The sequence below is a fragment of the Colletotrichum paranaense genome, assembly GCF_030867605.1.
Source record: "Colletotrichum paranaense strain IMI 384185 chromosome Unknown Scaffold_26.1, whole genome shotgun sequence".
Classification (NCBI taxonomy): Eukaryota; Fungi; Ascomycota; class Sordariomycetes; order Glomerellales; family Glomerellaceae; genus Colletotrichum; species Colletotrichum paranaense.
In genome coordinates, this window is record NW_026848984.1 from 273405 (window position 1) to 288256 (window position 14852).

The 14852-nt window shown below is 51.9% G+C and overlaps 2 protein-coding genes across 2 annotated transcripts; one reads left to right on the forward strand and one right to left on the reverse strand.

Annotated features, from left to right (window-relative positions):
- Positions 1–1693: 1693 nt before the first annotated feature.
- CPAR01_16586 (uncharacterized protein) lies at positions 1694–2863 on the forward strand (the record flags this gene model as incomplete). Its single annotated transcript, XM_060500831.1, has 1 exon — positions 1694–2863. The coding sequence occupies one exon, from the start codon at positions 1694–1696 to the stop codon at positions 2861–2863; it is 1170 nt and encodes a 389-aa protein (XP_060340540.1).
- Positions 2864–11174: 8311 nt separating this feature from the next.
- On the reverse strand, positions 11175–12816 carry CPAR01_16587 (uncharacterized protein; the record flags this gene model as incomplete). Its single annotated transcript, XM_060500832.1, has 8 exons — positions 11175–11650; positions 11708–11778; positions 11830–11938; positions 12000–12127; positions 12181–12290; positions 12346–12518; positions 12575–12628; positions 12687–12816. 8 exons carry the CDS (start codon positions 12814–12816, stop codon positions 11175–11177), a joined length of 1251 nt encoding a protein of 416 aa, XP_060340541.1.
- Positions 12817–14852: the final 2036 nt, after the last annotated feature.

A 14852-nucleotide genomic window follows, 5' to 3' on the forward strand; every position in this document is an offset into this window, starting at 1 on the left:
GAAACCGAGACTCCATTAATTAAGGAATAGAGCCCAAATGGCTGGAAGAAGGAAATGGACCGTTGGCTCTGGAACACAGATCCTTGGCAATTGAACAATGGCATTGAGTTGAATTGTGGTGACTGACCTGCTTGGAATGTGTCTTATGTCACTGTGGATGTCTCTGATGCTGCCAGCCCGGCAGTTCTTTGGCTTCTCCGCTCCGGGCAGCAATTTTTTTTCCTCTGGAGGGGATCGAGGTTGAAGAGTCGAGGAAGTCCTGGGTAATCATCTGTCATCAGGACGCAACGCCAGCACACCATCCCGGTTGTGCTGAGTGCCTCTCCCGCCTGCCAAAGAGTCAGTTCAGTCTAGGAAGATCGAGAGTGTCCAGACCACAGGGGGGGGGGGGGCGGCAGGAACCACAAATTGGCCGGGATCTGCAGAAAAAAAGCATGGCCTGTGAGTCGCTGATCCCCCCATAGAAAACAAAATCTGAGCAAGAAATCGGACGAAGCAATGGGACGAAGCAATGGGACAAAAAGCTCTGATGAACTGCCCGGGGGGCGGCAGTTCCCACTTTCAAATCCACCTGTTACTGTTCACATAGATATCGATCACATGTGTGTAACCACGTATGTAGACGGGTTTTCATGCAAGTCCAGCAAAGAGAAGTCATTGAAATGTGTAGGTACGGGGTATCTTGCGGATAGCCTACAACCACGACAACCCGACATGAATAGCAACGACCAAAAAGGGCCGCAAGTCAGGGAGGTACGTAACTCCTTCAGGAAGACGACTGTCCTAACAAGGGCACGCTCCACCTGCCACGGTTGTAACTGGCAGGAGCGATCACTACCGCACCACATCCCTTCCCGGAAAGCGCGATACATCCGGCCCGCTTGCCCCCTGCTTCTCCTAGTGCGCGCGGATAGGCAGGTACGGAGGAAGGGGTCACCACGACAGTTCGTACCTCCTCCCTCCTTCCTCGTGGTGAATCGAAAATCAGCCCCGTTGGCTCCAGTCAGAGTCGTACCTCTGGGTCTTTGGGTTGCCATCTTCCATGGGTGGTGTCTTTTGCTGGCGTAGGTAGGTACCTGTGTCTCTGCAGCCCCGATGGGTCGGGATCCACAGTCCGCACCTGCTTCCCGCATCCCAACTGCACCTGCATCTGATGTACCTCCTACCTGCCCACAACCGATCGTTTCCCACGCTCCTTCCTCCCAGTCGACCTCACCTTCCCATTGTTTCCTTCCCTCGTCCCTGCCTGAATTTGTTTCCTCCCCAGCACCCAGTCACTTGCCTTCTTAAACTCCCTTCCTCCCCCACACTCTCCCTTCTTGTTGTTTCCCCTTCCTCACACCAACCGGCTTGCCTGTCCCTTCTTCAGTCAACAACACATTCCTTCACCAACGGTCGCCAGCCTCGACCTTTGCGTACAAAAGCAGTTCGTTGTCAATCCAATTCACCAACAACAACCGCACACCACTTTCATTTTTCGTGTCTTTGACAGACCGAACAAACAGCAACACATCATCACTCCTTCTGTGTATCCAGTGATTTTTCCACCCTCCTTCCAAGGCCGGTACTTCACGCCTCGTCAACCTCGTTGAGAAAGAAATCATCAACAGCTTGTCTCATAAGCACCTTCCTCGAAAAACACAAATCTCACCAATCCCCCACACAAGTACAACATCCCTCGAAATCAGCCAAGATGTACACCAAGAAGGCTCTTTCCGTCGGCGCCGCCTCGCTCGCCCTCATCGAGCAGGCCATGGCTTTCAACGCTCATCGCCACCTTCACCAGGACAAGCGCGAGCTGAAGTATGACATAGTCACCGAATGGGTCACCGTCACTGTCACCGGTGATGAGTCGGTCCCTGTCGCCACTCCCACTCCTACTCCTCAGCCTGCGGCCCCCGAAGCCCAGTACACTCCCACCACGACTTCTACCTCGATTGTCGTGATTCCTACTCCCACTCCCACCCCGGTCTACGCCAGCCCCAGCACCACTCTCATCAAGTCGGTTGCTCCCAAGTCGTCTTCCCAGGCTCCTGTCGCCGAGGCCTTCTCTGAGGCTGCTGTTGCAGTTGCTGCTGTGCCTTCTACTTCTTCCGCCAAGGCCACTGCTTCAGCCGTCGTCAGCTCCAGCTCCACTGTTGGAAAGCGTGGTGTTGCTTACAATGATCCCACCAAGGTCAACGCCTTCTTCACTGGCGCCTGCACCAACTGCGGCTGGGCTTACAACTGGGACTCTGCTGACAACGGCATCACTGCCACGGGTGTCAACTTCGTTCCCATGCTCTGGGGTCCCATCGACACCCACACCGCCCGCTGGGCCGAGAACGTTAAAGCCTCCATCAGCAAGGGCTCTACTCACATTCTGAGCTTCAACGAGTGCGATATGCCTTCTCAGTGCAACCTTGGCGCCGCCGATGCTGCTACCCAGCACGTCAAGTACATGAACCCCTACGCCACCACCGACGGCAAGAAGATCCAGATCGGAGCCCCTGCCATCACCAACAGCAACATTGCTGGCCAGGGTCTCGACTGGCTTAAGGCTTGGGTCTCTGCCTGTGACACCGCCGGCTGCACTTACGACTTCTGCGTCACCCACTGGTACTCTCCCTCCAGCGCTGCCGACACCCTCTTCAGCCACCTTCAGGCCGTCCACGAGGCCTGCGGCAACAAGCCCGTCTGGTTGACCGAGTTCGCTCCCTTCGGTACCACCGATGAGATCTCCAGCTTCGTCTCTACCAACGTCCCCAAGCTTGACAGCCTGTCGTACCTCGACCGCTACTCTTACTTCATGGCTTCCGACGGCGTTCTCAACTCCGGCTCTGGCCTCAGCGCCCTCGGCCAGACTTACGCTGCCGCCGCCTAAGCTGCTCGAAGCAGGAACGGTTGACTTCTTCGATTCTGGCACACAATTACTAGGGACAGCAAATGTGTATTTTTGGTTCACCGGGATTTTCGGGCGGGCCACTTTCTAAAAGTGAACAAACACTTTCTCTTTTCTTCTGCTGTACATACAGTTAACCATTTTCTCTTTTTCGGGACTTTCGCTTTTCACATTCAGGGGTAGTCACTCGCTGAATACTTTCTCCTCTGGATGATATTTCGGGTCGGGTTTGGCTCTCTGGGTATACCCGACAATGGTGTTTGCGGAATTTTTCATAAAAAGGGGAAACGGGCTCCAGGACGATCCATACGAGGACCAAAAGGATAGACTCACGAGCTACGAACACAAGGAATACCAGGCTGCATAAGCCACGTTATCACATTTTCATCTGTTTCTCAAGTGACTTTGCCTGCCGCGCTGTGATGTCGTTATGGGGTGGTCTTTGGAAAAAGTAATGTCCGGACATACCTTGATAGTAGGTTCATCATCCATGCTGATGGCTACTTTCGCCTTTGCAGTCTATCTTGTTCGTAACTGGTCACGTGCTCGATCATCAGACTAACGGTCGAATGCAGGAACTAGGTTATTTGGTGTAAAGCAAAATGGAACATGTATTATGAGAGGCCTTGGTGAATATTCGCGGCCGTCGTATTCCGTCTCAGCAGCGTGCATTCTTCACCGGCACAGGTTCCGTCCGGCGAACCATTGCCCAAAGTAGATACACCGCACGAGGGACGACACAATCCGTTACGGCACGAATTCCATTCGGTATATTACGGTGTGCTGAACAATGTGGTTTTAAGCTTCACCTGGGGTATGTCACAAATGCCCGTGCGGTTGGACCGGGAGTCCGGGAGTCCCATACTTGGTTCCTTGTCCTTGCCTTTGTGGGAAAGGAAAAAAAGTGTTGCGTTTCTTACGTAGGTCGGAGCTCTCTCCATGGGTGAAGAAGCTTTTGTCCATCGCGGGGTTTGATGACACATGCTGACTGGAGGGAAAGGCGGAAACGGATGAAAGCTACACGTAGGTGAGGTGGTGATGGGAGCGCGAGAAATGTTTTATGCCGAGCCACTCGTTCTCGTAGCGATGTAGTGAATGTTGAACTCTTTCTCCGCGTTCTGAGAGGTCGGGAGAAGGTGCCAAGGAACGCTGAGTCGGTAGACGACAGAGTGAATCACACTAACGACGGTTGAATTTTTTCCAGAATCAAGAGCAGAATTTTGAGGTTCGGGGCAGGTACGGCTTATGATGTGCTTGGTGATCAAGTATGATGTCAGCTGCCCTTTCGACGCGACTGCTGCATGCGACCTTGAGATGAAGACCTGTTCGCCGCTTTGCCACCGGCTTATCTTCGATCCCAATCTGATCCGTGAGCGTCAAGCTGTGAGGTTCGCGTAGATAAGTGATCAGTTTCGTGAATCAAGGTGTTCTCGCAATCTGGGAAAGCGCTTGAGTCTCGCCCGAGTGGGATCCTTTTCGAGGGCGCATTCAACTCGATGATGCAGGATGCAGAAGCTCCATGCAGACCAGTGTTACCCCATCTCACATACTATATCAAGGAAGATGTTCTTGACGATTGCAATGTGAGAAAGCTAGGGTTGCTCAAATTGGGGATGAACGCCTCATTCGACGAGTAAGGCGATGAGCCCCTTCACTGCTGCACCATGGACGAGCTACGGAAGGCTCCTCACGCGTTTGGATCCAAGTCGAGAATCTTGGCGTAGCAAGAAATCTACAGAAGGGCGACAATCTGAATTTCGACGTGACCCCGCCCGAGCGAGAAGACCAAGGAAAAGTACAATCTTCTCGCGTCAGTTCTAATAGGCTGCGAAGATTTTGCCCTCCTTCTTTGGATTACCTTTCGGAGCCGAGAGATTCGCGTAGAAGCGCGAATCTTAGAAGCGCGAGACTTTCCTTACCATAGTAAACACTCATCTCTTTTGCAAAAGTGCATGGAATGACAGCCAAGAGCGAAGGTGTCACTAACCAGCGATGGTGTAAGAAAAGAAAGTGTGTTTCTTCGGCACTTGGTTCTTAGGGAGGAGGGGAGACAGGGAGGACGAGAAGGACGAGATGGAACGGAGAGATTTTGGAAGTTCCTATTCACCCGAGTCTTGGCTTTGTGTTGCCAATGTTTTGGGTGAGGCGATGGTGCTGATAATGGTTTTTGAACAGCCGAATGGGTCGGACATGCTACCGTAAGCTCGCTCTACGCTGAAGGTACTTGCGAGAGGACTGGCGAGTGACATCTATCGTAGTGTTCCTGTGAGCTGGACATGTCAAGGCCAACTCGGGAAGAAGATCTGCTGAGACGTCGGCGAACTACCCAGGTATAACGGTGAATGTCAGGTGCCGGAGATGGAGGATGTCCGCCAAGGTCACAGTTCTGTTCGCGATTACTTTAGTATGCTTCGCAAATGATCTCTGCGTATGTGAAAGATCACGAAGGTGGGAGCCTCGAGGTCGTGAAACCCCACGAGGAATTGACGAGAAAACTTGAGACGAAAGATCGCGATCTACCCCTTGGCGGCAACGTGCCCTTCGACTTTGCCATGTCCGAGATATGGGGCTTTTTTATTTCTTCGCCACCGCCGACTCCGTGAAGTTCTGTGCCGATATGACCAAAATCACCATGATGTGAATAGGTGAGAGGGAAAAGGGAGGGAAATCGGAAAGTGAGCAAGAGAAAAAGTCTCAGCGCCGACGAACTATCGCCGATGAATCGAGCAAGAAGGGACGGCGGAACGGCGGCATCGTCGAACCATGCCGACGATGGGATGCAAGGGAGATTTTCTACTTTGCTTGGAGGCTTTCAAATTCCTGTTGGTGGTCCATGTCGGCGATGAGGGTTGTGAGACACATGAGCGGAACCGATGGGAGCGCTTTTGCTTGATTATGCAACTGACAAGACCAATCTCATAGGTAGAGATAGACTGAGGGCTACGAATGAGTAATACAGATGCAGTGCATTAAGCATTTATTCTTCTACGGCGGGCAAAACGCACTCTATTACTTTGGCATTTTGCATATTAGCCTCTTTCAACTACAATTTGGACTTGATGTCCAAAGGCTATCTACAAACACATGTGCGGTGCTAAAAACCCGAGCAGCTCGCATTGCGTCAATACTTTTACGACATTTGTATAGACGATAAGTCAGTTGAAGAGTTACGGGACGAGACTGTGCTCTACAAGAGCCTTTCCCCTCGAGCCACTTGCACGAAGAGGGAAAGGAGCATGAGATCACGGGCGCAAGGGCCTCATGGAAAACAGTATCCGCAGAAGATCAGTATACCACCCTTGTCACCCTTGTTGAGAACCCTCACCTACCCCAGGAGACCAAGAGATTGGTGGAGATTCTGTTTAAAGCTTGTGGGAGAAAAACTGCTCAAAACGAGCATCATACCTTTTGGGGACACATCATGGGAGAGTAGAAACTCTCCCCCGGCTTCGACATCCGGACGGGCAAACTACGATCCAATCATCAGATCAAGGCAAAACAGTACAAAGCCACACCATTACTCTCGTGATGTCAGAATCAGTCCAAGGGCGAGAACGCAAGGATTCCCAGTCTCGTTTTGCGGTAGAGTTGCGTCGGGTCGGGATATGGGTCACGAGTTGACCTGGGTTATGGAGCTTAGGGTTTGGCTGGCTGTCGAAGAGCAAATCTGAATGTAATCATGATAGGCTTCCAAGCTTTTGAGGGCGGTATTGGACCTGTGGCGAGATGTGATCAGAGAGGATGGGGGTAAGGGATGGTGTAAGTGGTATTCTGGCTGGCATGACTCGTGGAGGTCAAACTGTGAGCAGGGTACGCAAAAACCACCGTTTCTTGGCCGTTAGCTTAGACCTTTGCTCGAGTTAAGCTTCAGGATACGAATACGTTGCTCGAAAAAAGAAAGAGGCTGAACCATTGCCGGGAACGGGTGCGGATACCTTTGGTTACACCCGAACCGAGCCGGCTTCCCGGTGGATATCCGTTTCTCGGTCCTCTCCGTGATGTGGGGATAAACCCGGAGGCGCAAAGTGGAGTCTGGATGAAGACTTGCCGTCTTACTCCTATCATTTTTGCCATTGTGCCATGAAAGTTGCCCACGAGGAACGCCAGGCCGCAGATGGAGACATGGCAGTCTGAGCGGCAGGACAGATGAGAGGAGAAGATGCACAAAGAAGGTAGGCTTTGGTGCGCCTAGTTTACGGAATGTACAGATGTGATACTGGTTACCCCAAAATTGGGTTTCTCGGTGCTAGTATTAGAGTTGAGGAAGGTCCAATGAGACGGAGATGCGATGGCCCCAGCGCTTGCATGTGTATGAGGTGATGGAGATGCCGCGTGGAAAGGTTACCTTACACATGTCATAGTTAGCTGACCTGACGTACCCTTATCTACTAGCTGCAGTTGCAGCCAGTTTGCCGCCATATCTCGTGATGTGCTTAGGCCAATGCCTATATCCCCCCTTCTCATACTCTTTCTAATTTAGTGCTTTAGAGTGTATGGTTTCCCAGAGCAGCTTCAATGCGTCGTTAGCCAAATATAGCCGTCAACTCTCGCACTCATCTCATGGAGGAGAACTTTTTTACTTTGCCCCTCATTCTTCAGCCAGTCAATTAGCTCCCGCGGAACGCAAGACAACGGATCTTGATCTCCGAATGGTTGTATGCAGCTGTACACGTGGTCGAGGCAGTCTACATTAGCCCAACAGCATGTGCAAGGAAGCTTGCGTCGCTTAGATCTGACCTTTCCCCTTCTCGGTACCTAAGATCTTTCATCCCCCAATCTAGCCTTTCGCTTGCGCCTCCCCCTCCATCTCTACCGTCTTACATGAACAAAGCGCCTGGTCCTTCCGTCTCTTTGCCTGCATCTTCTACTAGTAACCCTACCACCCGCCAGGAAGGAATTTTGGGTTATCGGCTCTATCATACCTGGGCAGGGCCAGGGTAGTGTCAGCCTCAAACCATTCCGTGTGGTGTTCCATCGACTTACTCAATTTGGTGGTTTGTACTACGTGATAATACGAGTCTTCCGAGATACGAGATGCCTGCTGGAGCGCCATCCCATGCACTTCACAACTCTGTCCCATCTTTAGTTTCTCCGATGCTCCGCTCCTTCTCGCACTCGTCTCGTGCTGCGGCCCCACATCCGTTGACCTCCAAGCTGCCTTAGTACCGTGGCTTGCTTTCTTCACGTGCGTGTGTGCTCGAACCCGATATTGATATACAGTAGTCGGGGCCTCTCAAAATCACTGCCCAATGACGACCCCAAGGGACGCAGTGACCATAAAGCAGATGAGGAGAAAAGGAGAAAACTCCAAGATAAAAAGAGAAGGAAACTATATTTCTTCATGTTCATCCTTCTCGACATTGGACAACGAGATCCCTAAAGCGAGAACTCTATCTTTACATATTCCGTGGATCCCACGCCATGGATCCCATGGGAGTAATCCAACGAGTCAAACGGATTCTGCTGCCCGTGCTTTGGATACAAAGTCCGAGGGGGGTTTGTAAAGACGCCTACCGAATCGTCGAATAGAAAGCAGCGCTGCGGGCGTAGGCAAGTAAAAAGAATCTGCGAAGATTAGGCGAAAGATTCAACACGCGGAAACAAGGTGCCTGTAACTCCCTCGCACTTGCAAAACCTGCCTACTACGGTAGGCAAATCCATCTCATCTCTTCCCTCCCCATGTCCCTTAACCTTGTTATGCTATACAAGTACTTGGCCGTGCCAAGCCTTTGAGACACAAGCATATTCACAGAGACGCGAACGGGATAAAGCACGTTCCCTTTTGGCGTCTGCCCCCCTAAATCATTGCTAGGAACCTTTGCCACGTTATGCTGGACAGCGATAACCAAATCCCGAGAAACTTGTGCGACTCAGGAGTCTAAATCATACAATATCTACAGCCGCGAGGGACAGGCGGTGCCTCTTGCGTTCTGGCAGTCAGCGTAGGGTAGCAATGGAGCAGAACTTCGGGGAGAGCTTAGCAGGCGAGGCAGGGTCCGCCTTGGCTGTAAGGTTTCTTCTATTCGGACCATGGTGTATGGAACAAGGAACAGTAGCCTTCCAAATCCCATCACCCAGAGTCATAAAATCAACTCTATTGACATTTGTTGACTCGAAGGAAGCGAATAGCTACTGCAACTTCTTATGCTGTCCAAAGCAGCATGCTCCGAGGAACTTCTTTTCTATTTTGGACCATGGATGATGCCTCCACTACAAGACCCCCAGTTCCTTTAACAGGAAACCCCATCCTGCGACTTGGGAGGTCGTCCGTGCAAAATGATGATGGAAGAGGGGCCGCTCCATGGTGCGAGGCAGCGGGAAAAAGCCAAGACCGGGGAGACTACAAGCCTTCCCGGTCTGTTTCCTGGAGTCGTAGTTTAACATGACTTATGGGCCCTTGTCACCAAACAAGAATCTCGATTATAGGCTGAAGGGGAACATGATGCTCTCTTTACGGGTCGGTCTAGACGACCACCGGCGGCCGTTTGGTATCTTATTTGCGCACGAACCGGGCCAGTATAGCGCGCGAGAACCCGCGTTTGAGAAGCTTCAGTCCTTGCTCTCGTTTGCCTGCACAGCCAGCCCAATCTTTTGATGGAATCCCGATAGTCTCAGCGCTCTTCTCAAACATGTCAAAGATGGGGGAGGGGAGGCGACAGGTACGTCCGAGGAAATTCCCACGTGTCGCGGGGTCTCCAAAAGCCAAGCCAAGCTCAGCTCTCCCTCCACCCCCAGAAACCACACAATGCGCGCGCGCATGAGGAAACGTCTCTCTCGAACAAGGAAATAGGGTAGGAAGGCGTCAAACGGAGTGAGACTCCGAAGTTCTTGACAGTCCAGCCACATGGTTGTAATTTTCCTTTCCGCCCTCACACGCAGGGGAAACCGGGACGACCGCACACCCATTCCCATCCATCCCCATCCCTCCCCATTCATCCAACCACATGAAAAGAAGAGCACAGCTTCGCCCAGGACGAAACCCACGTGGGATCAAAGAGGCGACACTTCCGACGCCCGCACATTCGGGATTTTTCACTCTTGTGCGTCTTGCGTTGGGCTTTGGGCTTTTGGGAAATCCTTCCCATCGGGGTGGCCTTGTGTGACACAAAACACATGGCGGTCAGGTATCTCGGACTAAAAAATGTGGTTGGTCACAACTTTACAACTCTAAGTACCCCAATACGGACCGTAACCAATCCAGACCCAAGGTTTTCGCTAGAATGGCCGTAGAAGCCTGTTCGGCAGATTTGGCGGTGTGTACGGATACCGTGAAGAGGAGATACCTAGCACACACTCTCACTCAATCACTCCAATCAATACACGTCAGCCCAACCCATCCATCCATCCATCCAAGTCCCAGATCGTGTCGAGAACAACGTGGCAGACACGGGGGTTGAGCGGTGGCGGATCTGCAAGTCGTGCCTTAGCTCGATTATCTAGATTCCTCTACCTCTGTAGCGGGCGAATGCTGTGCTCCCTCCCCTCCCCCACCTAGAATCCACCCCTTGCCACAATCGTTCGGTTTATTGGGAAATCACATCAGGACGGCAGATGTTCATCCACCTGAAGATGGGATTTGACTCAATAGATTGGTGAGAGGGGAATGGGCTCACGGGCAAAATACATGTCGTAGGTACGGGGTCATTAAAGTATTTGTGACTAAATTAGTCTACAATTGAAGATTCCCCATCTTTGGAAGCTGCTTTTGTGAATATGGCAAAATGTGACATTGCCCGTCGTTGTTTCTCCACTAGGCCTGTTCATTCAAAGGTTTGACATGAACACCCGTTGATTTTTAGCCTATCCTGAATCCTGTGATATATCCGTCTCTTTGATGCAAGAATAACCCAAAGGCTCATGACTAGTATCATGCTTCCCACCACCGAAGACAATCAAATCCTGTATGTGAACCTCCGCCAGTTCCTGTCATGAAGTAACCGCTCGTCCGTGAGGTATGTGTAGACCAAAATCCGTGTACCGCCTACCCATAGGCCGTGATGTGTATGTATAAGTGTGTAAAGGTGAGAAAATTTGACAATGTTTGCCCTCCCGATGGTGTCCATCGTGGTATGATATCAAAAAATGAGAAGAAATTTGAAAAAGAAATCGTCCTGAATCCCCCACAAGGGGGCAGTCCGAACCCAGGAAAAGCAAGCCGTAATTACGCCCCAGCAATGGTGTTCATGAGGTTGTTTTCCCCCTTAATCGCGCCGTGAAGGTCGGAATGAAAAGCGATGTCGCCTAGAAGAATGCAGTCGGTTTCGTCCTCTGAAAGTAAAACCCCCTCCTGTCATTAGCGCTTTCCGGCCGTGATCTTCGTTTGTGAGCCAGCGGCGTATTTGTCAAAGTCCGAACCGCGCCCGCTGATCGGTCGAGTTGACCTGTTCGACTCCGCATACCCTTCTTCAATATCCATCTCCTCGAAAACGGCTGGCGTCGGCTTCGACTCTCGCTTGATCGTGGTTGTCACGTAGACACCGCTCACAGGCACCGACCCGGCGGATGATGTCCTGCGCGTACGTTCTCCCTCTGACGAAATCTTGTCGTCGCTGGTGGCAGAGTTGGAGCGTCGGCTGTCCAGCGAAATCTCACCAACATCACCCATGACGTGCTTCTGGCTTGGTGCGATGTGGGGCGAGTAGGGAGCGCCGTCCGGACGGCGGAAGTCTTCGGCGAACGGCTCGCCTCGGGAGTTACCGCTTGACGAGCCGATGGTAGCTTGGTTGTCCTTCGAAGTAACCCACTGTACAACAATGGCAGAGAAAAGGACTGGGGAAGGTCAGCTACGCCCGCAAGGACAAGGTCGGATGATGATGGTGGACATACTGTCGCTGTTGCAGCACATAAGGCAGACCCAGCCGGGCTCACCGTTGAGGACCATGAGTACGGTCAAGTTACTGTAGCGAGTCAGAAACCTTGAGCTTAAATTAAAGGTGTGCTCAACTTACACAATGCTGCTGGTAAGCGTGCACAGGGCACCGACAAAGGTGCGGAGGGCGACGCTTCTAAGTCGGATGTTTGCAGGTGTTTTGGGGAAATGCTTGAATGAGTATAGACCTGCGACAAGTTAGCTTCACCGTTGCGTGACTGGCTTGTTGGAGTGCCTGGCTGCGCTTACTCTTGAGAGGAATCAGGAAGAGAATGGTAAGGTAAACGTTGACGACGGCGTCAAAGGAGATGAGAGGAATCATCGAGACCTTCTGCATGCCGATGTAGCATTGCCCATCGTCAATGCGTGTAATTCGGCTATGCTGGTGTTAGTTGTGGATCTTGGTAATGATGCTTCGACGTTGGCTTACAAGATAAAGTTGAGAATAGCAATAACTGCGTAGACGCCAAGCATGCCAAACGAGTTGAACAGGTAAAGCTTTGACTGCAGTCTCGGTTTCGTTGCTCCTCTGATAATGTGCTATTGGAGCGTTAGCTATGACCTTGGGTTTGCCTCGTGGAGTCGATATACGCACTGCTTTCTCGACAAGGAAGAGATAAATCAAGACTTTTGTCGAAAGATAGCAAACTAGGCATAGTAGAATTGCACCGTCGCAAATCTGTACGTTCTTGTTGACACCGAGAGCGAATTGGAGAACCGCTGTGACGAAGACGAAAAGGTATGAATCGATATAAACGGCGAGCACGACTGTGATTTTCCATTAGCATCGCGGATACCCGCCAACCACCAGAACAAATACTCACGCCAGACCACGAATGGTATCCTCCTCCAGTTTCTCAATACTGTGCCTCTTTGAACTGTTTATTCTTCATAAGTATGCCGCTCCACTAAATTTGTGATCCGTAGGCCACCAACCAAAAAATCCGGAGATGATACTGATCGAGACCAGGCAGATGATGACGCTCATCACCGTTCCTCCAACGGGCTCTGATGTGTGTAGGCCTTCGGGATTCGCCCGGGCATTCATTTCTGGAGCCGGAGCCATCGTGTCCCCGGGGAATGTGATGTCAATTTCGAGTCGGATATGGATTGTTGGATCACGATCTTCCAAACATGAGAGGAGGGTCCGGGGCGATAAAAGGCTGTTCCAAAGGGGACAGAAGGACTATATACCAAGCGCAACCGCAAGAACCGGGAACGCTAGAGTAAAGGGATCGACGGTTTTGATGTCCGAGCTACACTTCGTCTCGCAATGTCTGGGAAGGGGGATACAACCGTCTTTAAGTTTCGTCCAACAGGTGATCGAAGCGTGCGCGCAGGGACGGGAGGGGGATGGGGGCAGCTAAGGTGCAGACAGCAAGCCCAATGCTGCTACAAGGATGGAGGGGGGTGACCGATACGCTAGAGGCAAGGGGGAAGAATAGACTCATCCGCCTGTGGCTTTTTTTCCCTTCTCCTCCCTCTTCTCTCTTTGGGTGTGCCTCTCTGTGCTAGCTTGAGGGGAACGTACCCGGCGAAGTGATCAAGCTGGATGAGTGATAGTAAGAAAACCAAGCCCACTTAGCATGAGATCAAAGGCGTTTGTTTCTGGCTCTGGCTGTGCTTGGCAGGAAGCTACCAGTCTATGGCCCAAGACCGGTCACAGCTGGTTGACTCGGAAAAAAGCCACTATCAAGGACCAACTAGTACTGACTGGACGTGAAGAAGTGACGGCGTTGAAAAATGCAAATGTCCTAGAGGATAGCTCCATGTAGGTACCAGAAGGTAATTCGAGTAGTGGCCCCTGGTGCAAGCCACAGAGAAGGGTATTCCAAAAAAATTCAAGATGCTCGAAGAAGAAACGGTTTGAAGACAGCAAGGGAGCTGCCTACACACACCTTAGAAAACAGTGTCTACGTGAAATGTGTAGGTACGCTCGCTACGGTGGTCTCGGCTGCTAGCAGCCAAGGGGGAGTTGAAGGATTCGTGAGTGAGAGACAGACGTACAGTACGCCCGCCGTCCAGGCAGGCACAAGCCAAGCCCCAAACGGGCAAAAAACTGAAGAGAAGGGGAGACGGACACCTTACCGGAGGACTTCCTCTGCAGCGTCCTGAGAGGGAAGAAACGGTATCGGTATTGGCTACTTTGGCAGTGCATCACCCCCAGACAAAGGTGACGACAGGAAACAAGAGTAGAAAAAGGCTGTTTCGTCGCCAAGCTCATGTCACGGTGACGGGACGGGGGACGGGGCCGAGGGGTGACTGAGTCGAGGTGGAGGGGCAAATCGTTACGAGAGGGAAAACTCTAATCCAATGTGCCCTTTATCCTGCGCATGCCCTGCGGTCTGTCTGACTGCCTCTCTGCGCTGGCCTTGCCTGTGGTCTGCATCTTTGTGCCTGCCGCAGCCCACAGGTCGAGTCCGCGACAGGAAGAGCGGTTCACCGAGCGTCGTTTGGTAGTGGGTGGGTGGATGGGTGGATGAGAAGTCTACGCAAGACTTACAAGTCTATTACTGTTCGCCTGCGTAAGTAGCTCGAGTCCTTGACCAGGAGCGGGGAGCTCGTACCCTTGTCTGGTTGGACGGCTCAACGGCGCAAGGCAGAGATTAACTACGACTCTGCAACGGAACAGGGTATTTGAACTCGAATCTGGTTGCCGATCCGGCCCATAAGCCAACCAGGTCCATTGAATATCGACGAACGTTTGGCCCTAAAATTTCTCCATGTCGACCAGGTGTATCGAGCGGATTTGCTATACTGCAGAGCATATTGCATCGAAGGCCTGCTTTTCCTTTCTCTTTCCCACTTTGGCTTCGTCAATGGCACCCTTCACTGGCTGAAGGTTCTTGTGGGCTCAACTAGATTTGAAGATTAGCTCGCAGGTCCCCTCCCCACCTACCTACGGTCTACCATCTAGCACAAAGACGCCGCGATACGTAAAGCTCCGCAAGTGATGGCTGTAGCATGGGCCCTTTCCCGAGCGCCTCTGACGAACAGCGTACAGCGCTACCGCTGAGCACGTCCTGATAGCTTGCGAGCGACTGTGCACATGCAGTCCGGTCTGTGGTCTATCGGTCCCGGCGAGCCGTGACCCCTGGCTCT